The following is a 24758-nucleotide window of genomic DNA, read 5'->3' as shown; positions in this document are numbered from 1 at the left end:
CAGCCTCCGCAAGAGAAGGTTGAGAGGTGACCTTGTGGTTGCCTATAAATTCATCATGGGGGTGCAGAGGGGAATTGGTGAGGCTCTACTCACCAAGTTACCCCTGGGGGTAACAAGAAATAATGGCCATAAGCTAGCAGAGAGCAGATTTAGACTGGACATTAGGAGGAACTTCTTCACAGTTAGAGTGGCCAAAATCTGGAATGGGCTCCCAAGGGAGGTGCTGCTCTCCCCTACCCTGGGGGACTTCAAGAGGAGGTTGGATGGGCATCTGGCTGGGGTCATCTGAACCCAGCACTCTTTCCTGCCTATGCAGGGGGTTGGACTCGATGATCTATTGGGGTCCCTTCCGACCCTAACATCTATGAATCTTTTCTGACTGGGTAAATCCAGACTCCTGATTGGCTATGGAGATTGTGGAACTAGTGACTTTAGAACAGTTCTCTGTCATCCTCCCAGTAAAAGCCCAGAGATGGGTGTAGCACCATTGGGTGGCCAGCCTGGAGGAAGCCACATGGAAAGTAGAGGACTTCATGGAGCAGAATTAGACTGCTAGGATCCCTGGGAAAGCCAGCAGCTTCCTTGCCCAAGGAAAGTAGGGCTACAGGCAAGCAGGCCAGGTCTCTAGGGACATCCTGGTAGGGGCATTACCTCCATCTCCTCCTCTTGCCTAGGGCCCTGGAGAGCCCTTGAATAGGCCCCCCAGAGAAGAAAGCCACTTGGGGCATATTTTGAGAGGCTCAAGTGACACGTTTCCAATGTGGGGAGAAAGAGCACCGATATTGGGACTGTCTGTCTGGAGATAGATTCTCATGCCTTTGTCTCAGAAGTGAGGCAGGAGAGCCCAGACCTGAGGGGTTACGTGGCCTTTTTAAAAATCAGGGATATCCGTGTAGTAGGGCTCATAGGTTCAGGCTCTGCCCAGATGTTTCTACATGAGTGGTTTGTGAGTCCAGCAAACATCCTGATAACAAATGTGCATATGTCACCTGCATTCATGGGGATACCCAACCCTACCCCATAATTCACCTGAGCCTGACCATTAGGGGACAGGAAGGACATGTAAGAGCAGCAGTAGCCAGCCATCAAGCCTACCTTTTGGTACTGGGGTGATATTTGAGCTTGATGGCCAAGTTGATATGATTGGCCTGGAGAATGAATAAAATCCAGGCTAACCCTAATCTAACAGAACCAGAACTAGGGGAGATATTTCCCTTTTTGAACCCTTAGCTTTCTGGACTTTGACCCAGGTCATAGCAAGAGCAGTGGCAGGTCAAGTGTGAGGCCCTTACCAGCCAAAGGAAAAGCTCAGGAAAAGGGATCAGGATTCAATGCAATCTGGACCTCCTGTCCAAAGGAACCAGAAGATCAAGGAACCTTAGGTGCTCATCAGGAAGGTGGACTGAATCAAGTGGGGGAAGGCCAAGATTTCATCTATGATCAAAGGGAGGATCCAGTATATTCTCCTTCGTATGGACAGTTAGGATGGGCTATTGGAGCCATAATGGATGCAAGCTTGGAAGTCCAGGATCTCTGTTTTGAGTTGCAGAGTGACCTCCTGGTGAGAGTGATCCAAAGACAAGGTCATAGGGGCATAATTTTTGGACCTGAAATAGTATTGTGGCCAGGTTTTGAATAGTATTGCGGCCATCATTTGGCTCATGATGTATTATGGGGATGGAAAAAACCCAGGATAGAGTAATGGTGAGGGGTTTTTTGGCCTGGAGTATACCAGGAAATCAAAAATTATTGTGCATCCTGCTCCAAGTGCCAGCCTCTTGTACCCTGGCTCACTTGTAAGGCCCCACTGGTGCCTATCCTATTGGCTGGCATACCCTTTTGTAGGTTGGGGTGGACTTGGTGGGACCGCCGGAGCCCAGTTCAAGGGGATCCGAGTTCATTCTGGTCCTGGCTGACAATGCCACTTGCTACTCCAAGGCTGTGGCAATCTACTTGGCTTCACCACAAAAGGTGGCCTCTGAGCTAGTACAGATTTTCTCCCAAGTGGGCATTCCTAGAGAGGTTTATATGGGCCAGGCATAGCCTTCACGTCCTGGTTACTACAGGAGGTATAAGGCTTACTGAAGGTCCATTCAATAAGGAAGTTTGTCTCAGAGGAGCTGCAAAATTGGGATCAGGTATTGCCCTACTTGTTCACCATATGAGAGTTTCCACAGTCTTCCATGGCCTTTTGCCCATTGAGTTACTGTATGGGAGGCAGCCCTGGGGCATGTTAGACCTCCTGCAAGAGTCCTGGCAGGCCCAGGGGACATTGAACTACATTTTGCATGGTTGTGTTTTGAAGGTATGGGAAAGATTAGACCTGGTGGGAGCCCTCACAAAGAAAAAAATCTCAAAGTGGCCCAATAGGAGCAAGATCCACAATACAATACAAATGCTCAGCTCTGGGTCTACCAGTCAGGGGATCAAGTTCTACTATGGCCCCCTTCCTCCTCGAGTAAGTTACTGGTGAAGTGGCTAGGCCCTTTTGAGGTTCTGTAGAGGGTAGGACAGGTAAGTTGTGAAGTTACCCAGTGGGGAAATGGCAGGGTTCACAGATATACAACATTAACCTGCTAAAGCCCTGAAAGGCCTGAGTGGCTTGTCTGGTCTCTGTGTTTTCTGGAAGGTGGCCTGGGGATTCCAAATCCCCTCCCAGATCCAATAGCTGGCCTGGAGGCCTCATGCTAGGGGAAACTTTGGCCCTGACTCAACAGGCTGAAATAAAAAGCCTTCTAGAAGAATTTAAAGAGGTGTTTACAGTGAGTCTGGGCCAGACTACATTAATCAAACACTGAGTTATCCTCAAGCCAGGCTGCACAGTTCAGAAGGAACACTAGAGAATTCTAGCATGACTGATGTAAATGGTAAAACAAGAAGCTAAGAAGATGTTAGACATAGGGGTGATGGAATAATTATCCAGTGTGTGCAGTAGCCCAATTATGTTGGTGCCAAAGCCTGGCCACATTATCCAGTTTTGCATTGACTTCTGTGAAGTCAACACAGTTTCAAAATGTGATGCATATCCCATGCCCAGAAAAGATGAAATAGTGAAGGGAATAGCTACTGCAAAGTACATAAACACCCTGGACTTGACCAAAAGATAATGGCAAATTCCTTTGGATCCAATGTTTGGGGAAATCACAGCCTTTACAACACCCTGTGATCACTACCACTTCAAGACTTCACCTTTCAATCTACATGGAGCCCTGGCAACCTTCCAATGTTTAATGGCAAACTACTCTGCCCACACTGGGCATATGTGGCCGCCTATCTGGACAATATGTCAATATTTACCAACATGTGGGCAGACCACCTCCAGCATGTGAAAGAAGTGTTGCAGTTAATATGAGTGGCTGATATCATGGCTAACCCTGTTAAATGTCACCTGGGGTACATAGAGACTAAATACCTGGATATGTATTGGGCAATGGTAAAATCATGCCCCTAGTCAAAAAAGTAAAGGCTTTGGTAGAAGCACCAGTGCCAACAACCAAAATGCTGGTAAAGTAATTTCTGGGCTTGGCAAGCTACCACTGGCAAGTCATCCCACAATTTACAGCCATCACAGCCCCACTGACTGACCTCCCACAGAAGGGAGGTACCACAAAGGATTCAGTAGTCACCCAAATGTCAGACCCCATTTAGGGCAGTAAAACAGCTGCTATGCATTGCACCAGTCCTGTGCAGCCTGGACTTATCAAACATATATACTGCAAACAGATGCCTCAGAGAAAGGCCTGGGAGCAGTTCTCTTCCAAGTTTGAGGATGGAGAATGCCCCATTCTGTATCTCAGTAAGAAACTACTTCCCCAGGAATAGAAGTATGGTCTCACAGAAAAGGAATGCCAAGCAAGTAAGTGGGCAGTTGAAGCCCTCTGCTACTACCTCCCAGGGGCCTGGTTTTGTTTGGTCACTGGCCAGGCCCCTTTAACATGACTTAATTCCATGTGGGAAGCCAGTCACTGGTTGACAAGCTGGTACCTGTCCCTGAAGCCTTTTGATTTGTTGATACATCACCACCCTGGGTCAGCACACACAAATGCAGACTTATTCTTTGGGTGCGGGGAGGATTGAAAAAAAGGAAGTGTGTATCCAGGGCTTTACTCTTGAGAAGGGGGGTGTATAACTGAGTGCACGGCCAGGGCAAAAGCCCAGCTGCAGGGGTCTAATGAGTGAGCTGGTCTCCTCAGGTGTACAGGCCCAGCTGACAGGGATGATTGCCTGGCTCCACAGGATGTTAAAAGCTCCCAGAAAGGAAGCTGAGGAGAGAAGAAAGGTTACAATGCTGGAGGCAGCACAGATTTGGGATTGCCCTCTCCAGGTTTGAGAAATACCTCAGGTTTTGAGTTAACACTTCGTTGTATGGGGAGGGGTATTATTGATATTGTTTTCTGTGGGGATAAGCTTGCCCCACGGAATATAAAAGCTAAATGACAACCTGCTACAGACAGCTATTTGGTTGCAGCAGCTATTTTATCTGATGTTTCATAGTGACAGTTTAATATTATCTTGTTCACTTTTGAGGGCTCCATATCAAAATGTTTGGCTTCTTTCTTTACAAAAAGTGTCACTATAGCCAAAGTGAGGATAAGAGCATTGTGTAATTTTTTGTATATGGCAGGCTGTGAGCAAAATGTAACTTTCCATGTAAAGTTTGAAATGTGTCTTATCACTGTCCTCCAGTGTATAAGTGCAACAGCAACACAAATGAGAGCAACATCATAAATCTGAAAATCCAAAAGGCATTCTTAAACTTTTGATGGGTACAAGGTAACTATTACATTTTCCCTAAGTGCAAGTTCACTTGTTGAAATTGAATCCTATAAGAATCATTTATTATACCTCACAACAACACTGGCACGGTGGCAGGTTTGCTTGGAAGCAACAACAATATAATCAGTTAAAGTAGAAGGCTAAAAGTCAATTTTGAATTCCACTCAGTACAGTCATTTAATATAAACATGAAATTTGAAGATGTGCTGATTCTTTGGTAATGCTAATGGAGAAGGAAAGTAATGTAACTTAAAAATATATAAATTGGCAATATAGCTCAAAGCAAAAAAAAAAAAAGACCAGTTTGCCTTACACCTGAATAATCTTAAAGCCTAGATTTAGGCAAATTTTGGGCTCAAAAAAGTGATATGTGTTTCCGCAGGGAACTCCAAGAATTACTTCCCCAGAAGAGAGCTTTCAAATTCTACTGCAGCATGGTCTTGCGTTCATGTAATGTGGACCAGCATGCTTACAGTAATGAAGGTCACCTCACCACATATTTGAAATGTGTATAACATCCCAATGGCATGTAGACTGGTTTGGTACAGAGAAAGCATTCAGGTATTGAGCATATTTTTAGGTGTTTTTCATTCAATTCAGCAACTGGAAATTAGGAGGAGAGGCAATACCTTGTGCCCAGCCAGTAGTCTGAGGACCGACCATCATGTTCTGTAGAGAACCCATGTTCTGTAGCCTGCATTTAAAACTTAGTCATATTGAGGCATGTTTTAAAGGACAGCCAACAGTACATTTTCCAATGCTAAATCTGATGGATAGCTACAGAGGGGACTTCATTTTTTGTGGCTGACCATCAAATACCTGCTACAAACAGTAAATTAATTGGCTTTAAAATGTAAACCATAGAAAAGGTGTATTTGTAAACTACTTTGTCTTCCATTTTAGTATACTACACCATGCACTGGTATATGAACTTTAAGAAAATGAACACCTTTTTGTGAAGGGTTTATCTCCATTTATTTTGTATTTGTAGGGAGTAGTAAATATATGATACTGAAGAGAAATTAAATGGGGGAGGCAACCTAATGACAGACCTTGCAGAAAAACTTGAAGTGCTCAATCAATGCCTTTTTCACCTTAGTCTTAACAGGCAGGGTCAGCTCCCTGACTACTGCACCTGGCAGCACAGTTTGCGGAGGAGGTGAGCAACCCACAGTGGTTGGCTGCAGCCCCCCAGCATGGAACAGATGCCTCCTCCGCGCCTCGGGGAAGAATCCCCATCTGGGGCTGGGCAGCCTCGCATAGAGACCCCCTTCCCCCCCACCCCTTGGTGGTGGGAGGAGGAGGAAGGAGAAGAGCCCCCCCCCAGCACCAAACAGAACCCCCTTCCTATGGCAGTGGGGGAGAGGGAGGAGGGGGAAAAGTTCCCCTCTGGGGCTGGGCAGCCCTGTGTGCCGGGATTGCTGCCAGCTGTCAGGGAGCCTTTGCAGTGGGCAGAGCTCTCCCCTCCTCTTCCTCCTCCTCCTCCTCCCCCCCGTACAGCAGACATTCCCTTTCCCCCCACCCTCCAAACCCTTCAGGCCAAGGTGGGGGTTTGAACCCCTCCTCATTCTTACTCAGGCCTGCCGGGGCCTGGCCATGCCTCCCCTTAGCTCAGCTTCCCTGCTGGGAGGAAAGGCTGCTCTAGCACCACTGGGCTTCGGACTTGAACCACTGCAGGCATGTGCTGCACATCTATCCACTTGCAAACCAGTTCACTCTCTGCGGTTTAAACTAACGTGCAAAGATTGAATCAATCCAGGCTCAGGCTTTTTGAATGTCTGTCCCTTGCCATGAGGTTCAATAAGGACATATGCAAAGTCCTGCAATTAAGACAGAAGAATCCCATGCACTGGTACAGACTTGGGACTGACTGGCTAAGCAGCAGCTGTGCAGAAAAGAACCTGGGGGTTGCAGTGAACAATAAGCTGAGCGTGCCCTTGCAAAGAAGGCTACCAGCCTATTGGGCTGCATTAGTAGGAGCACTGTCAGCAGATTGAGAGAAGTGATTATTCCCCTTATTCATCACTGGTGAGGCCACATCTGGAGTACTGTGTCCAGTTTTGCCCCCCTTTTTGAGGGGTGCCTTGAGTCTCACAACAGGTGTCTTGAGTCTAAAACAGTTGGGAACCACTGCACTAGGAATTAACAGTGAGAAAACTAGGTAAAGAGATTGGGTTTTGGAGAAGGGTTTTGAGGGAGAGCTTATATCCAGGAACATAGTGTAGACAACACAAAGTCATAATGCCACAAGGAGGAAAAAAGCAAAAGAGAGAAGCATTGCAAGAAAAGTTGGCAGATGATAAGGTGCAAGCTAGACAGCAGTAGTGTAACTAGGGTAGTGGAGTGAGCAGGGCTCCAGGTTCAAGTACTGACTTAGGGTGCTGGTATGACTCCCTCCTCCCAGGAGTCTTTGCCATGCCAGGCACAGCCCAGCCATAGGAGGCAGGCAGGCACAGCCTGATACCCAACAGGGTATCTGTGGGGAGGGACAGAATGATGCCCCTCAGGAGGCTTTGCCACAGGTGGCACAGCCTATGCTTCTGCGAGAGAAGAGATAAAATTTGGGCTGAGATGTAAGTAACAACAGAGGAGCACAGAGCCTTAAAAAGGAAGGCAAAGAGTTTCAATTTGATACTAATATGGAAAGCAAGCCATTCAAAATATTTAAGAGGCTGGATTTCTGTGCTCAGAAGCAGAAGGTCATTCCAGCGCAGAGAAAATACGATGGAGGGATGGGGGTAAGGGACTCCAGAAAACAAAGTGTGTGGGAGATGGGTAGCAAGACTGATATTGTCCAGGTGAGAAGAGAGAAAAAGAAAGAATTCAAAACTGCCCCAAATTGTGAACGTGACTGTGGAAATAGCTAAGATTTTATTAGTGATGAATAAATTTGAAAAAAGTTATGGTAGGGTGAAAGGCTCCTTCAAATTTGGTCTAAATTTTCAGTTTGTGGAAGTTTGAAGATATTCAGAAAGATATACCAAAAAGTCAGGAAGAGATGGGAGCCTCCGTAAATAGGAAGAGATCAGGACAGAGAGAGAGAGAATTTATCAGGACAGGGGGGTGGAAGCATGCAAAGTTGCTCCAGGGGGAAAAATGGGGCTGGGCATTCAGTCTTGAAGACCATCATTAAATAATGGCTGGAAGGAAAAAAGAGGGAAAAGATAGAGAAAGGAAGGGGTTAGTGGCTTGTTTATGGTTCTTTTCAGTGTAAAGAGCAGCAAGCCAGACTGTGGAAGGGGAGAGAAAGAAAAGGAGATTAGGAAATAGAAGTGAGGGATAACTTAGGAGAGAAAGGAAGAAACATGCTAAAAATTGAGGCTAGGGACAGATGTTACATTTGTGCCAGGAGAAAAGCCTTTCTTCTGGCATGAAAAAAGAACATGCAGCCATTCAAGGGACTTCTTGTGGAAGAGAACTGGCTCTTCTACAAGAAGCTAAATTGCATATTTACAAAGAAAATCTCCCCCCTCCTAATGTAACTTGAACAGCTGTATGCTTCTTTCTGGACAGAGACGCCCATTGTCACACAGCCCTCTGGTTCTCCTCCCTCCCTCCAAAGGCCAGGTTGTCAGGGAGCCCTGTTGGGACACTTCCTAGGAAAATTTCCCCACCACCAATCAGCTGATGAGGAGTTGGGGGAGAGGGCCATTCTTCTGCAGTGGGAGCCCTCTTTGGAGCCCCAGGAGGGCTGCGGCTGGAGAGAAAGCCTTCCCTTCTCCACCCCCTGCACTCCTCTGGTTTAAACTGGAAGAGCTGGGGGGATAGGGGATGGGCAGGAAGCAGTGCGCTGTGGTGGCAAGGCTCCCAGAGCTGGTACGTGAGGTGAAGAATTAAAGCTAGGGGCTTGGAGAAGTGAGATGCGGCAAGCTTCCTGACACCACTTAAATGACGTCCTGTGCTGCCAGCTGAGCAGCACAGATGGCAATTTAAAAGCTGGTGGGGCCAGGAACCAGGTTTGGGGAGGCTCTCTCCACCCTGTTTAGCCATGCTTTTGCTGTAAAACTGCCTTTTGATAGCCTTACCCCTTCCTGGGCAGGCTGTTAATTAATGAGCCCCTTTAAGGGCAGGGTTGGCCTAGGGCCCAGCTTCTATCGCCCTCTGGCTGGAGACCTCTCCCACATAGCTCACAAGCCAGAATGCTAGAACGCACACACACTTTGGCTCCTGGGCTGTTCTTCTAGCAGTGGGAATTTCACGGAAATTCTTATCTCTAGAAATGAACTCCTGTCCATGGCCAAAGAGAAGGAAGATCAATGAGAGGGAGAAAAGAGAGAGAGAGAAACAGATTGCCTTAATAGTGGAGGAAATAAAAGATTTAGGGTGGACAGAAGCTGCAACATCCCAATAAATTCTTTTTATTTGACCACAGTAGTGCCTAGAGACCCTAGATGACATTCCTAGCCAATGTGTACCACAATGGTGAGAGACAGTCCCTGCACTCAGCAATTTGCAATTTAAGTAGGGAGGCAATAACTGGGGAAGGAAGGTATTGGAAAGAAATCTTTTGACCATATTGACACATTTGGAAAAGATGCTATAAACCTCTTAGTCAGGGTGTGATGGAGACAGTTTGAAGGCTTACCTCTGGGGCAACTTCTCCATTTCTGCCCTGGTGTGGGACTTCATAAGCTTCAATTTGTTGCTTTGTGAGTCGTGCTAACCTTTCTGCCAGCTCTCTCCAGTATCTGCCAAGCTTGACAGCTGCGGTCAAAATGACGGTGTCCTGGGTTATACGTGCTACTAATCCTTGGCAATCTAACTTCAGCAGGGCCTGCAGCAACAAGTTTTAAAATGAATGTTTTTGGTCAGTATTTAAGAGCAACTAACTACTGTTTATTTGTAACTCTGTACTAGATCCCTTTACATACTAGATCTCTCCATAGCTTTAAGGAAGGCTATATGTTTTTTAGGATCAAACAAGTAACTGTGTTTTTACGCCTTTTGTACAATAATTGGCTGCCCACAAGCTTAAGCAAAAAAAAAAAAAAAATAGCTTGGCATCCAGTTGCTTCAGCATTCCAGTGTTAGTTGGGGATTGCCAAGTTGAGTATACTGAAGGGAAAAGATCCTTCTCCAACATAAATATTTGGGACATAAAATTTAGCTTCTTAAAATATGACATGAAACTTAAAAATTAAAGTATCGTTATAACAAGGTGCTGTCCCTATTCCACTTCTTTTCCTGAAAGTCACTGATTACATTGGCCAGAGCATTTTCATTTAATCCTTTTGTATACTTAATTTGCTGACTGTCATTATTCAAGTATGTGAGGCTATGAGATGGGGAAAAAAAATATGCTGTTGAAACAAAACAAATTTAAATAGTTCCCCTTGTAAAGTCCAGAAACAAATGCATGCAATATGCCTGCAATCTTATTAGAGTAGAGCTGGTAAGAATGTGTGTGAATACCTGTTTATTGAGCTACCTGTATCCCTGTGGGAAAATATTGACTTTTCAAACAAATATCAAAAAACAGAAATTGAAAAGATTTTGATTTTAAGATGTTCTTGTTTTTGACAAAAATTTTGAAATGTTCTGCAGCAAATCAGATCCTTCATGTGTAAATTTTGTTGAATTAAAAAAAGTTTTCCATGTTATGGAAAATTGCCAAATTATGGCATTTTCTAAATTGGACCCAGGTTAATCTCAAAGGTCCTCATTATCTGTCTGTTACTTAGGCCTCCAATTCTGTGGCAGTAATTTTTTCACTTCTTTAATCAAAGGATTTTTCTGCAGCAGGGGTAGAAAAACAGGGCACTTCCCCCATTCCCATTAATATTATCCTTGTAAAGGCCTTCAACTGCCATATTTTCTTATATACCATGCTTCCAAATAAAACATTTGCCTTGTTTTTTTGTAAGGCAGAATGGAAGGAAAAAAAATATTTTTTTCCAGGTTTATAGCAGGGACAGAGCCTAATTTTCAGGTGACTTCCTCCCTTCCCTGCTCAGTCAAAGGTACAGTTTTAACCTTTTCACAGCTGAATTGTTAGCTCCTGGTTGCTCAGCCAAATGTTGAAACTGTAGCTGCTGCTGAAGACTGGACTCCACAGGAGAAACTAGGATTTTGAAAAGAGCTAAAAACAGTCTACAGGGCTGTGAAATAGAAGGGAGACCAGGCATAGCAAACAGATGGCAACATTGCTGAAGAAAGTGTAGTTTGCTTAGTGGCACATCAAGGCAAAAGGAGAGATGGGCATTATTAACACCTGTAAAGGGAAGAATGATTAGCAGGAATGAGGTATATTATAACATTCCATGAAGTCAAGTGACTCCCTCAGGCTGCCTGAACAGAAGTGCCACTGCTGCTGCCAGGTACTTGGTTTAACCATGGACTGGAGCAAGAATCAAAGTGGGGTGCACCACTCACCTGCACTGACCCTGCTGAACTCTGCTTCTCCCTCCATGTAAATGCTGGAGGTAGGAAAAGGAATTTCTCCATGCTTCTATTCTGGGTAGAAAATCAGCTTTCCTGCTAAAGAGGTGCAACCCAATTTTGGGAAGCTAGTTTTTTTTAGGGAAAGGTGTGTTTGGTATGCAAGTAAATATGGTAGTTAGTTTGTCATTAGCACATATCAGGGCACAGGGAGATAGTGATGGTAGGTCCTCCTTGAATAGGAGAATGGTGGCAGCACCAGATACCAGCAACCACCCCACTGTTGTGAGTAGGACCAATGCAGCCTCCAAAGTGATCAATACTGATCAGATACAGGTTATAGAGACTCCTTGCAACCAGTAAGCACGTTTTAACAGTAGGGCTCTTAAGGAACCCAGACCACAAGCTAAAATTGCCCTTCTTCAAAGGGTGGCCTTTGGAGGAAATTGGAGTCAGCCTCCTCTTGTCTGCTGTGGTGTCATTTGTAGGGCCGTAATTTGTAGAACATGTTTATGTGCTCAATTAATCCATTTAGGGCCAGATTCTATTCCACCTATTAGGAACATAAGTTGATTTTTGTGCCTAAATGCAATCCTATTCCACCTGACTTGTCCCTGTAAAATACTTAATGGAAAAAAGGTTGGTGGGTTCTCCTCTTCCTCTGTACTTTTTTTTTGACACAGTCTTAAGGGCCAGACAATGATGTGATACAAAAGTAGATGCACTGATAGATTTTGCAGGGACTTGAACAGAAATAGAATTGCAGTTAGGCACCTAAGTCCACTTAGATGGCTGATGGATGTAATGAAATCTGGCCTCTAAAGGTTGCTTGTTAATAGTTATAGATTTGATTCAGACCAATGATGCTTCTTGTCTGGATGTCCTTATTTCTACGAAAGTCATTGGGAGTATAGCCTAAGTAAAAATTTCTAGACTGGACTTCCTATTACTAAATAAAACTTGCTTGCTCCACAAGGAACTTAATATTCCTGCCTCTATAAATACATTTTGGTGTTTCATACTGAATGAGATAGAGAAGGGGCCTTCTCAAGTTGCATGTAAATGGCCTGAATACCCAGAAGAAAGACTATAGAAAAAGACTTCTTTTTTGCGTCTAGACACAGAATCCTCCTTTTTTCTCCTACCACCACACCATAACTTTCAGAATCATCATATCTGTTCCATAATAGCTACATTATTCTCAGGCTATAGTAGCATTCCCTCCCACTTTACACAGGGCATTCAGGACAGTGAATCCAAGTATTATTAGAATAAAGGATCATATCAGTGCCCCCTCATGTCTTGCCTATTAAATAATTTTATGTATAGCTGTAGTGACAGCTACTGCAAAATACTATTTCATAAGGAGCTGGTGGTAGACCCACATCTGACTGCTCTCTTTCTGTACATAACAAAACTGATAATTCTGTCATGTTTTTTGGGTTCTCTTTGCCTAATATGACACATTTTGTCTGAAGTTCCTAAGTCCTTCACAATAAATTTAATACAGACTCTAACTGGTGCCATTCCAGAGTAAACACCTTGGAAGTCAATGCAATGGAAAGCTAAGTTTGGCCCAGTGTGCCTGACCAACATACTTTTTGGCTATGCATCCAAGAAATTGTTCAAGCTATAAATGGATTTTTAAAATATGCTTTCTTGGGCAGCACTGAAATATGTCTCTCAAGGCCATGGTGATAATTTAATTTTAAACTTCAGAAAGGCTTTTCTATAAGTAGCACAGAATATATTATATTAGTATCTATGACTTCTATAAAGTCAGTGTAAGTCAGATCTGCATTTCATAGCTGGAAGTTGTACACCCTTTACAGACAGGATGTCTTGTTAATCCTCTAATATATTATCCTGGCACCTCTACATTTTCCCTGTATTGTAATGAGATCTACAGAATCCTGTCTCCACTTGAAAGGTTCTTTAGTTTACCTTTATTGTTTTTAATAAAAAGCAGTATAACTGAATTCAAGACTCACTCATTTTATGCAACTCTAAAACAGTTTGCAAGTAGACTATTGTAGTTGATATGTCTGGGTGTTGTCAGCATGTGTATGATTTGCTTTTAAACACCGGCATTTAAAAGGGAATGGGCTATAGTAAGACTAAATGTAGGCATGTCTGCAACAAGGGAGTGGATAAAAGGCCTTGTAAAAAAAAAAAAAGACAACTCTCTGCAGCAGGGCTTTCTAACTGGTAGCTAGGGTGCCTATCATAGAAGACAGTCCAGTTGTCCTCTGTCCTCTATTCATACTAAACCAGAGGCCTTTATGTCCTCTATATTTCTCTTGAAGGACATAAAGGCATTGAGTTTCATATCAATAGAGGACAGAGTAGCAGAAAACCAGAATGTCCTCTATGATGGCCACCCTACTGGCAGCCCATGGCATAAGTGGTGGGAGAAAATATTATTTGGGAAGGTTAGGCAGTGTGGGGCGTGCCTGCCTGACCCCTGCTCCTCCCTCCCACAGGGACATTGCGGGGGCCTGGCGGTGGAGCGCACAGCAGGGGCACTGGGCATGGCGCTGCAGTGTTGGGGCGTGGCAGTGGCACTGTTGCTGGCGGCTGTGAAATTAGTTTGCGGGCGACTAAGCCCCATTACTCCTGGCCTTCCACTGCCTATGGCCATGGGCTGCAAACAGACCCAGACACAGGCACATACATTTATAGCAGTAAGTTACATGAGGATCGCAGAGACTTAATAATTCAAGCTTCTCACATGACGACAAGTTTAAGGACAGCACTTCCTGAACTGAAGACATTTTGATTGGATAAAGTTGTTTGGCACTTGTTCATCAACTTGGAAATACCGCCCATGAAAATTTCAACTTCTAAGAAAACTTGGAATGATTTATTTGCATTTCCTTAGGAAGGAACATCATGTATTATAAAGACGATGGGCATGTGCAGCTTTACATAGAAAATCTTGCCTTCAATGGATAGTTTAGGCTTTCCTATCTTTAAAAATATAAACTCATGTTAAGCACCTAGATTGTGGTAAAGGAAGTTTGTAAGGAGTTTATAAAGTTTGAAATTGTAAAATTGTCACTGCTAGGTAGCTAGTTTACATCTATGATAGAGATTGGTAATAAAAAGTTGCAAGTTCAGCAGTTTTTATCCTCAGTAATGTCAATAGCTTGTTCCTTGAAAATTACTTTTATATGTATGCCATCTCCTCTGTGGCAAAAAACTCTGGCTGCTTACAGACGTTAAAAAAAAAAACAAAAACAAAAAAACAACAAATAATGGCGCTTTACTTTAAACTCCATGCACTCCAATGCTGAGCCCCATACATGCCCAGAAGAGGCAATACATTACTTGGACCTAGCTTGCCTGACATCTGTATAGAGTGGGTGCTTTAACGGGGCTTTTTTGGTGCTTTTATCTAATAGCTGATTGGCTCAGCTTTAGATAAAAACACCAAAAAGCCCCTCTGAAGCCCCCAATCTATACAGATGCTGCAGAGTGAGGTTGAAGTAACTCACTGCTTCTTCCAGTAAAGCACTTTTTCTTTTAACGTCTGGAAGCAGCTTCTGTTACTTTTTTTTTTTTTTTTTGGGGGGGGGGGGGGGGTTGCCATAAAAAACCTGGCCTAGGAGCAAAACTCCTGAATTTTTCCAAATTTGAATTTCTGTGGGCTGAATCAAGTAACATAAGTTTCTTTGGTTCAAATAAAAAAAAACATTATTTTAATTTATGTGCAGTATCTGTTTACATTTTTTCAGATGAATACTATTTTAGTAAGTATGAATATTTAAAAATACAAATATAAAATTCTTATGAGGGTCATTTAAGTACTTTTAAAATAATGTTCTTGAACAGTGCTAATTTATCTTTGATACAAAATACCAGTAACTGAGTTTGATTGAACAGTACTTACAATAACAAGCTCATAAAGGAATTGTCTTTTGCTTCTGCTTGAATGGCAGTCTTCCTTCAATTTCTTCACCACGTAAGCAACTCTTTCTGACTCTTTGTCTGCTTGTACCTCATTGAAATCATCCAGTGACATATATGAATATCCTAGTACATCAGCCAAGGCTCTCCAGTTATAAACTCTTTCTGATACTGTAGATAGGACTAATGAATAGATGTAGGTCAGTTTCTTAAAAGGCAGTGCAATTTGCTCAAGAAGATTCCTGGTTGCCAGAACACTTTCAGTAATGTCAATAGCTTGTTCCTTCAGAATTACCTTGATGTTTTTGCAATGCACAAGACCAATCTTCTTTCTAAGAACACCCACATACCATTCTTTTATTTTAGTCTGCCCCATGGCTTTTACTCTGTCTTCACCAAGAAGTGCAATTGTGTCCCCTTTAAAATACTCTAGTAAGTAGTCAACCTTATTTTGACGTAAAACAGTTTTTAAGGCCACTCCATAGCTGGTAATATTCAGAGTCTTATCTTGAAACTTTGGATATTTAACTGTTGACATGAATAGGAAAGGAGCAGATTTGATCTCTTTGCGTTTCTGTATGCGCTTTGGCTTACTGGTCACCCCAGGTAACTTTGGAGCTGGATCAGGAGTGCTAACATGGAACTCAGTCACTAGTGTATTGTCTGGAATTTTAATCTGAACAAGGAAAACAAATGCATATATTTCCTTCATTTCCAGAACAGAAAACAGAAATTGTTTGTGGACCATTGTACCTGCTTTCAACTGTTCTTCCTTAATTCCTTTGCTTTGATTTTGCACCTTCACTTCAAAATCAGGATTATAGGATGTCAAAGAAATATTCAGATCTTGTGGCTTATCAAGTAAAAATGTATTTTTTCCCCACAGCTGAAACACAACTGGAGGCATGGTTTTCCCACCCTTTTGAATGTCAAAAATGGTGAGTTTTTCTGGAATATAGTTATGACCAAAAACTGTAAAAACAGTAGTGAAAGAAGGATGAATATGTTTGGGCCCATAAAGTCCAACCGAGACAGTTCTGTGGATATAATTCCAAATGGTTATGGCCGAAGACTGAATTTTGTTTGTTTGTACTGCAATCACCATGTACATCACATGATTTAGATTTCTCAGCTTCACTTGTATTGTGTCTTCATAAATGTAGCAGTTGTCTATTTTTTCAAAAGGTCCTTCTTTATTGTGACTGTAAAAACACACAATTTCAGTCATCACTTGACTGAAAGGATCATTCTTCACTTTGGCTGCAATTTTCATTTCAAGTAAAATGGCTTCCATTGTGTTGAGGTTACTTAATGTAAGTTCTAACAGTGGGCTCACAGTGTTTGAAAGTTCATGATTCAGTGATGCAGGAGGACTAAGAATAGCCCTTAAACCAATCTCTTGGAAGTCCCCAGATAATACATGACCCTTTGGGATGTGAATAGTGATATCAGAGTTTGGCAGTTGCACTGAACCCCCTTCATGATTCATCTTACAGACTATATGAGTATCTGTAGCTTGTGTTTGTGCCCATCCTGGACTATGACTCATCACATCTAAATTAACACATGACCGGGCCAGCTGTCGGTGACTTAACCAAGCCATCTTGTAGGCATCACGATTATTCTGAAGCCATTGCTTATCCAAAGCTAAAATCTGGCCCGAGGGTTCTGTTTTAGGAGGATCAAATTTTTTGGCATCAACAATGTCCAAAAAGTCTGAAATACTCTTAGATTTCCCCGATCTCCTTGCTGAAGTTCTTTGTAGAAGAAAATCTATATTTAACTCGTCACCTGATGAAGCAAAAGAATCCCGGTTGCTTGAATCTCGAGAGAACAAATAAGGGTCTTCCTTTAAGATAGAAATGTGTTTATTTTTCTTCTCACTGCTATTTGACTCGGCTAAGTCAGATACAAATGGGTTGGAATCTGAAAGTTCATTCCAGAAAGGATTCATTTTTGAAACAGCATGGGTATGCTGTTTGAATATATCAGACCAGTCCATATCCACATCCAGTTTATTTTTGTCATCTGTTTAAAAAAATGGAAATAATTATTCCTATCTATAAAAAGCCTCTTTTCTAATTGAATACCACAGTCCAAATTCATTTCTGATGTAAATCTACTGAAGTCAGTTAATGGACTTCAATAGAAGTCAGGCTAAATTTATCAGTTAAAACATGAATAATCATTTAGAACTTTACACCTAAATTATAAATTAAGGTATAGACAACTATGTCAATAATATATAAGTATTTTAAATTAGGATTAAACAACCAATATTAATAATGAGAACTAACAAATGAATCCCTAGAATAAACTTATTTATGGCCTGAGGCTGCAAGGGCATCCTTGTTTCACATGAGTGTTGAAGACATTGACATCTATCACGGTCAGCCATTTAGACTGTGGGTTCTTATAATTATCATTCATTAAGAAAGGCTGTTGACATTTTTGCCTGGGAACTAACATGTGAACACTATAAAGAGATCATTCATAATCTCCTTTCATTCAAGTGCCTATACCTTAGTTATTATTTTATTAACTTCTTTTTTTTTTCCCCTCACTTGGAGGACTTATTGCTTTTAAAGGTAACAATGTATAGTTCTTGTTGGTAGCGCCTGAGCAATTCATTTTTTATTTGGAATCAACCAAAAAGAATGTTTCTTTGTTGTGACCCTCATTTTTTTTAAAATTTAAAATAAAAAACAGAGAAGGGGGACCCTTCTTTATGCAAACAATGTTTATAGATTGAGCACTTTTAGATTAAAAATTTATTGCTCACAAGCAATTTTTAATGTACCCATTTGTTATGGATAGACTCTACCAAGGGGTATCCTATATATAAAATCCACATCTAAAATGTATTTGAGTGATGATTAAAGACTTGGTAACTGTCACAGCGAGGTCCTACAGGAGGGCCGTGATCTCCTTAAGGCCCTCTCTCCGTGCCAATTCGGCCCAAGGGCACCCTCTATTCTCGCCCGCCATGTCTTTGATGTTCAGTATATATGTTGGGAGGCTGCCTTACGTCTCCTCAGCACGGCTAGCGGGGACCTCTGCCCCCGTGGTCTCCCGGACCCACCGGGGGTCTCCCTGTACTCTGGGTGCTCCTCAGGCACCCTAGCCTTATGAGCTACGCGTGGCTCCTACCAAACCCTAATACCATGCCCCAAGCCTCGCAGATGTACTGGACATTGGTCTGTCAACACGCCCACTTCCCCAGGCCTCCTCTGTAGTCTAGCCCACTCCCAGGCCTTCTCTAATATACAGCCCCTCACGGGGACCCTCGTAGAGCCCACTCTGGGCCTTCTCTAAAATAATCTGGTCTGCTACAGGACTTTCTAGCAGGTCTCCGGTCCTTTAGGCCAACCCTCTCTGATCCCGGCTCACTGCACTGCTATCCCCTTTTGCCAGGGACCACTGCAGCACCTTGCCTTTCTCCTGGGGCATTGTACTACTAACCCCTTCCGTCGGGGTCCATCGCAGCATCCTGCCCCTATCTGAGGGCTGTTGCCGCACTAGCCTACAGCCGGGCTCACTACACCCGTCTCAGGCTCCTCCATAGCCTCCCTTCTCAGGGACCTTACATGCCCGTGCCAGGTTTCTCAATAATATCGCCCCCTCTCTGGGGCTCACTGTGCCCATGCTAGGCTCCTTAATAATGACACCCCCTCTCTGGGGCTCGCTATGCCCCGCTGGGCTCCCTAATAGTGCCACCCCCTCTCTGGGGCTCGCTGTGCCCACACTGGGCTTCTCTAGAGGGCGCTCCCCCTTCCTGGGACTCGCTGTGCCCACACTGGGCTTCTCTAGAGGGCGCTCCCCCTTCCTGGGGCTCTCCACGCCCATGCTCGGGCTTCCTGGTAGTGCCCCCTCCTGGGGCTCATCGTGCCCCCGCTGGGGCTTCTCAAAACGCCCTTCTCCAGGGCTGGGGTCTACGCACCCCGTAAGTTGCGCCCTTACTGGTGCCGGGGTCCTCACACTCCCTTGTGAGTCCCCAACGAGTACGCTGTGCCGTCCTCAGGCACTGGGGTCCCCCACCCCTCTGGGGGTCCCTATGAGGCCTCCTCCAACCCCTTATAGCCTCACCCTAGCCACCAGCATAATAAACAACATCAACAAAACCACAAGCCTCCTGGCTACAACTTAACTTAAGGCCATCTGGCTGTAACAACACAGCTCCTGCGTCCCAGAGCCACCATCCTTCAGTCTGCTTGAGCGGTACTCGCATCCTAGCTACATGAGCTCCTGCCCCTCTGGCTGCTGGCAGGGAACTGCCAGCCTAGCTTCAGCCCTGGGCTTTATAAGGGCCAGGCCCTGCCTCCTACAGGCAGCTGACTCTCATTAGTTGTGACTCAATCTATCTGGAGTTGCCCTGGCAACTCACAGCTGCGCTCATTATCCCTGCTAGGGCTTTTCCCCAGCAGTTTTCCCCTCTCTAGGAGCGGGGCAGTGAGGTGCCCTGTGACAGTAACTAAACAAGGAACTGAGACTATGTCTGTATTGTGGAAGCACTATATCTAGCTATACTCAACTGCTCCTACTTGCGCTCTGAGCGCAGAAATTCATATGTGAAGCCACTCAGATAGTTCTTCAGTAACTGCTCACAGGACCCTGGCCCTTGGCAAGTTTCAGAGCAGCCACCAGGGATGACTGTAGAGTGAGCTCACCAATGCTGGATTTACAGTGTGAGCAGGAGCAGATGGGTGAGGCATCTGTGCTGGAACATACAGCTGTTATGACATAAACCAGGGGTGGGCAATTATTTTGGGCGGAGGGCCGCTTACTGAATTTTGGCAAGCTGTTGAGGGCCACATGGGTATCCCTGCCCCTTGACAGGTGCCCTGCCCCTGGTTGCCATCTTGTGACTGGAAGTCTGGCTCCCTAATCCCTGACCTTTGCAACCAAAAGTCCCTCCCATTGACCCCAGAAGTACTCCTTTCAGCAAGGGGTTTTGCCATCTCAGAACCAGAACAATACCAATTTATATTCTAAAAAGCAAACCCCTAAAACATTCATTAATTTGATTTCAAAAAAATATTTTTGTCCTGGTTTGCATGCGTTTGTGTAGTGTACAAAGAGGTGATTATATATAATAGCTTAAAATGAAGTCTTACTCTTGTATATTGTGGGGGGGGGTTCAGGTTTGTGGGGGGTTATGGATGTGTGGGTATGTGGGGTGAAGGAGCATGTGGGTGTGTGTCTGGATATGTGGGGTGTGGGTGGAAATGGGGTTTGTGGGGAGAAATGTGTAGGGGGAGGGTGGTGGGGGTGTGTGAGGGGAGTTTGGGGGCCTGCGTGTATGGCAGTGCGAAGGGTGGTGTGGGTGCATGTGTATGGTGGGGTGTGCATATGGGACTTGTCCTAAGAAGAACACACACATATATGATATATATACACATGCACACACACTCTGCCCCTGCCTGCATGCACACACTGCCCCTATGCACAAACACCCACACACATATACACACACTGCCCCTGCCTGAACACACACCCTGCTGTACCGCCAGGGCCCCATGCTCCCCATCTAGTCATGCAACCAGGAGCCATGTGGTGCTGTAGCAAAGTAGGTGAAGGAAGCAGGGAAATGGCTGGGGATGGGTGGGGAAGGGCTTCTGCCTCCTGCTGACAGCTCCCCCTGGGTCCTACTGCCCCTGGCTCCTATCGTCTTTGACAGGCAGCCAGGAGCAGATAAATATTTTTTAGGGGTCCCACGGGCCGGATAAAATTGCCTGGTGGGCTGGATCCGTCTGGCCTGTGGGCTGTATATTGCCCGCCCCTAGTGTAAACATACCGTGAGTACCTTCAACTTGGATTATTACATACATGATTTTTGCATGCCTAGAATAACAGCAGAGACAGGAGAAGGGGAGGTTCCACCTCCTCTACTTCCTCCATACCCTGTAAAAAAGTATCCGTTTTAGCTAGGTTTAATAAAAAGATCAAAACCCCCAAACTGAGCTGGCTCTTTAGAGGGAGGGGGTAATCTGTTTTCTTTCCCCATATGCCCATGGCTCTTTATTATTATCCCTTCACCATTTGGACCTCTGTACCTACAATTCAAGTAATTCTTGAAATCTGAAATTGGAAACCCTTTACTATAAACGTGATTTTTATTTTTTATTTCACTTTTGTCACTAATCAGGACAAGAAATAAAATGTGTTAATAGGAAAAGAGTTGCAGAAAAAAATACTTATTGGGATATTTTCAGCTTCCCAGCTGCCTAGCAAGAAGATTCTTAACTTGTCTTGATAACAGTCTTTCAGCCTGGCTCCTGGAAGAGACAGAAAAATAGTCTCTCTGTGCTTTTTTTTTTTTTTTTTGGCAGATAGTGCTGTGCTTAGTCTTCAAAGTTGTTACAAGTTATGCTGTATCTATGCACATATTAGCCATGCTCATGTAATGGCTGCACCTCCTGATAGAGCCTCAATATTTTGAAAAATAACTTAATTATGTAATGACTGCACCCACATTTCTAAAGGAACAGACTGAAAACATATTTCTCTTCAAAGTTGTGATTAGTTGAAGAATAGAGCACACCTGAGTGGGGAACCCATATCTATACTATATGGGTATAGACAGTCCACATTCAGTCTCATCTATAAGACAGTGCAAGATGGGGAAGCACAGAACAATGTTACAACACAGAACTACAGCTGTCATTTAGTGCTTATGGGGTGTGTCTACACGAGACATTTACTGCACAGTTGACTAAACTGCTCAGTAAACATCTCAGTGTGTACATGTGCACCCCTATTAGGGCATACAAAACTAATAAACTCTACAGCAAGGTAGGACCTGTAAATATAAGCCCTACCATCCTGCAAAGTTGTTCTTTGTGTCTGCAGCAGTGGACATGTAGATGCTGACAGGCTGGCTGGGGCACAAGGGTGCTTCAATGCTGGAGTTGCCAGCTGGTTAGCCCCGCATTGAAACACCCTTATGCCCCAGCTCACCCCTCTGCAGCACACTGAGCCCAATGAGAGCAGCACCAGGCTGGCAGGCTGACCCTCAGCATCCCCTGCCAGCCAGGACTGCTCTGACTGGGCTCCAGGAGCTGTGCATGAATAAACTCTGGAGCTACTTGCTCTGGAGTTATTTGCTCCTGGGTACATGTCCAAACAGCAATCCCAGGAGCAAAAAACTGGAGCAATAAAGTCCAGAGTTTACTCACATGCACTAATTTCACATGTAGACATGCCCATGCTTTGTCAGGTGTTCAGGTAATGGCTTCACTCTAGTTTCTGGTGGCAAAATGTTGGAAAAGATTTGCAGTTCTCATGCAAATAAATAAGGGGCCTTCTGCCTTATTTATTTGCATGACAGTGGAGATTTACTTTTGGTTTTTTAGCAAAACTGAACATTTCCCATGAAAAAAATAGATTTTTGCATAAATGGAATGTTCGAACAGAAACATACTGCAGATGGAAAATTCCCTAAATCTCTGCTCTAGTAGTAGAGCAAATTCTTTCCTATGTCAGCTTCTTTCAGCACAGGAGAGGGATAGGTTTAGATAGATCAGTAGAGAGCCAATTACTACTTCCTGATTCTGTCAGAAAACTCTAACTCCAGTGGTACCTACCACTGATAGTAGATATTTATTGCTTACAAGCAATTGTAATACATCTATTTGTTATGGATTGAGGATGCCCCTTGCTAGAGTCCATAAACAAATTTAAGGATCTAAAATGAAGGGAATGTCTACACTGCAGAAGAGGATGGAATTTTTAACTATGATTAAAATAGCAACAAATTTAAGTTAACATGGGTTAGCAACTTGAGTTCAAGCCTATATGGCAGCCTTAAGATAAACCCAAGCAATAGCTCGATTTATCTGGCCTTTACTGCTATTTTAACCCTAAGTTAGCTAACTTCAACTAGTCAGCCCAAGCTAAAACATATGGCACCTTTGCCAAAGAATTTCTAATGGTTCCTTCTCTCTCTCTTCCTGACATTCTGCTAAGAGCAGTTATATGGACCAGGATCTGCTACAATAATACCCAGAAGAGTTTTCCTGTGACATGGCATTTTGTAGGGTAACTGAAACTGAAATCTTGCACCTCTTTGCTGTCCATGTAGTACAAAGGAAATGTAATACAAAAACCAATCCAGTCCACAATATTTAAACCAGGGGTGGGCAATTATTTTGGGCAGAGGGCCGCTTACTGAGTTTTGCCAAGCCATCGTGGGCCGCATGACAGGAAACCAGGGGCAGATAAATATTAATTTTCTAAATTTTTTAGGGGCCATGCAGGCCGGATAGAATGGCCTGGTGGGCCACATCTGGCCTGCAGGCCACATATTTCCCACCCATGGTTTAAAGGCATATATTTCTGGACAGAGTTGTCCTTGCTTGTAGGTTGAGGTCAATGGGAGCTTTGCCTGAATAAAGACTGTACCAGTAAGCTTTAATTAAAACACACACACAAAAACAACACACCTGGCAAATTGGTTCTTGCTGAAGGTTTTCCATCACCAAAGTCAATCAAATCTCCTTCTGACCTACTGCGTATAACCTGTCCAGCATGAAAGGAAGGTGTCCTACTAGCAGACATCTTTTCTTCTAGGAAACAGTAGCATATGTTAGGAAGTATGCATTTGCAGAGAGAATCATGAGCCTTTACCTTACAACGTGGGCCTATACTAATGGCTCCTCCTGAGTCTGCCTACATACATCACACTGCAGGGTTTGGCCCCAATATTAAAAGAAAAAATGTTTCAATGTAAAGCACTTAAGTCCCTGTTTAAGTACTGTAAGTCTTATGTTTAAGTGCTGTGCTGAATTGGATCCAATTGCTACAAAATTCCAACAACTTTCACTTACTATGTCTCCAGTGAAAACATTTATTTTAAAAATGAACCTTTTATTCTCTGAATAGGCATCCAACTTCTGTTTGAAATAGGATTTAATGGAAATGTATTAAAAATTTAAATCCATATTTTTCCATGTCCATCAGCTTCAGATCAATATCTTCCTCCCTCTTTTGCCCTACTCTTCTTCTACCATTTTTTACTGAACAGACATAAAATCAGATTCTCTTACCTTCAGCCAGCAGATGTGTAAATCAGGACTTGGCCCCATTACAGTCATTAGACTTATACTGGTGAAATACTACCCTGAGTGCGAACAGATTCTGGCCCTTCCTTCTCCTGTTCCCTTTCTATGTAGAATGAATGATGTATCCCAAATGTTTGTTTTATTAACTTTTCCAAAGTCTTCAGGCTGGTCCTCTGTATAAAATACTGCTGCTGCTGGTCAGTTATAAGAAAGTAGTAAAAACTGTTTCCAGGCCCATGCCAAAATACTAAAACCAGCTTTGCTTTGGGGACTGAAGTGTTACAGGTTGCCATCTACTCAAAGTAGATCTTTGTTCCCACATCTTTTTCCCTAGTCTGTGGCTAGAGAAAAATAGGAGCCTTGAATGTGTAGGTGTTTGATTATGGAAAGGGAAACATCACATTATACTAAAGTAATGCTAATGGGGACACTGGCACTACCGTGACTCAGTTTCCATACATTTCAGAATCCAACATATTATCATAAAAGACAGCTTGTTTCATAGCAATTTAAAATAATCAGTTTTTATTTGATTTGTTTATTATTAATGTATATCATTAGCTGCAGGAAAGAATCATCATCATCACCCAAATGCATGTCTACTAAGGCAATGGAGCATTAACATTTTTCTGTCTA

At 43.6% G+C, this 24758-nt stretch overlaps 1 protein-coding gene and 1 long non-coding RNA gene across 4 annotated transcripts in view; one reads left to right on the top strand and one right to left on the bottom strand.

Annotated features, from left to right (window-relative positions):
• Positions 1 to 24758, bottom strand: part of MACC1 (MET transcriptional regulator MACC1) — a 63739-nt gene that overhangs the window by 11192 nt on the left and 27789 nt on the right. For 2 of the 3 annotated variants that reach the window (XM_019497956.2, XM_019497955.2), the window contains 3 exons: positions 23505 to 23627; positions 15047 to 17091; positions 9362 to 9550 (listed from right to left, as the gene is read on the bottom strand). In XM_019497956.2, the coding sequence (XP_019353501.2) occupies positions 9362 to 9550; positions 15047 to 17091; positions 23505 to 23619 (2349 nt within the window). In that variant the 5' untranslated portion in view covers positions 23620 to 23627. The remainder of the gene's footprint in view (positions 1 to 9361; positions 9551 to 15046; positions 17092 to 23504; positions 23628 to 24758) is intronic. The other variant, XM_019497957.2, reaches the window with a different exon arrangement.
• LOC109285815 (uncharacterized) overlaps positions 1 to 24758 on the top strand; it is an 80649-nt gene that overhangs the window by 30826 nt on the left and 25065 nt on the right. The window contains exon 2 of the long non-coding RNA XR_002093674.2: positions 15950 to 16001. This is a non-coding gene — a long non-coding RNA (uncharacterized LOC109285815). The remainder of the gene's footprint in view (positions 1 to 15949; positions 16002 to 24758) is intronic.

The sequence above is a fragment of the Alligator mississippiensis genome, chromosome 5 (genome assembly GCF_030867095.1).
Source record: "Alligator mississippiensis isolate rAllMis1 chromosome 5, rAllMis1, whole genome shotgun sequence".
NCBI lineage: Eukaryota > Metazoa > Chordata > Crocodylia > Alligatoridae > Alligator > Alligator mississippiensis.
Note: the sequence above shows the minus strand (reverse complement) of the source record. Positions and strands in the feature narration are given on the sequence as shown.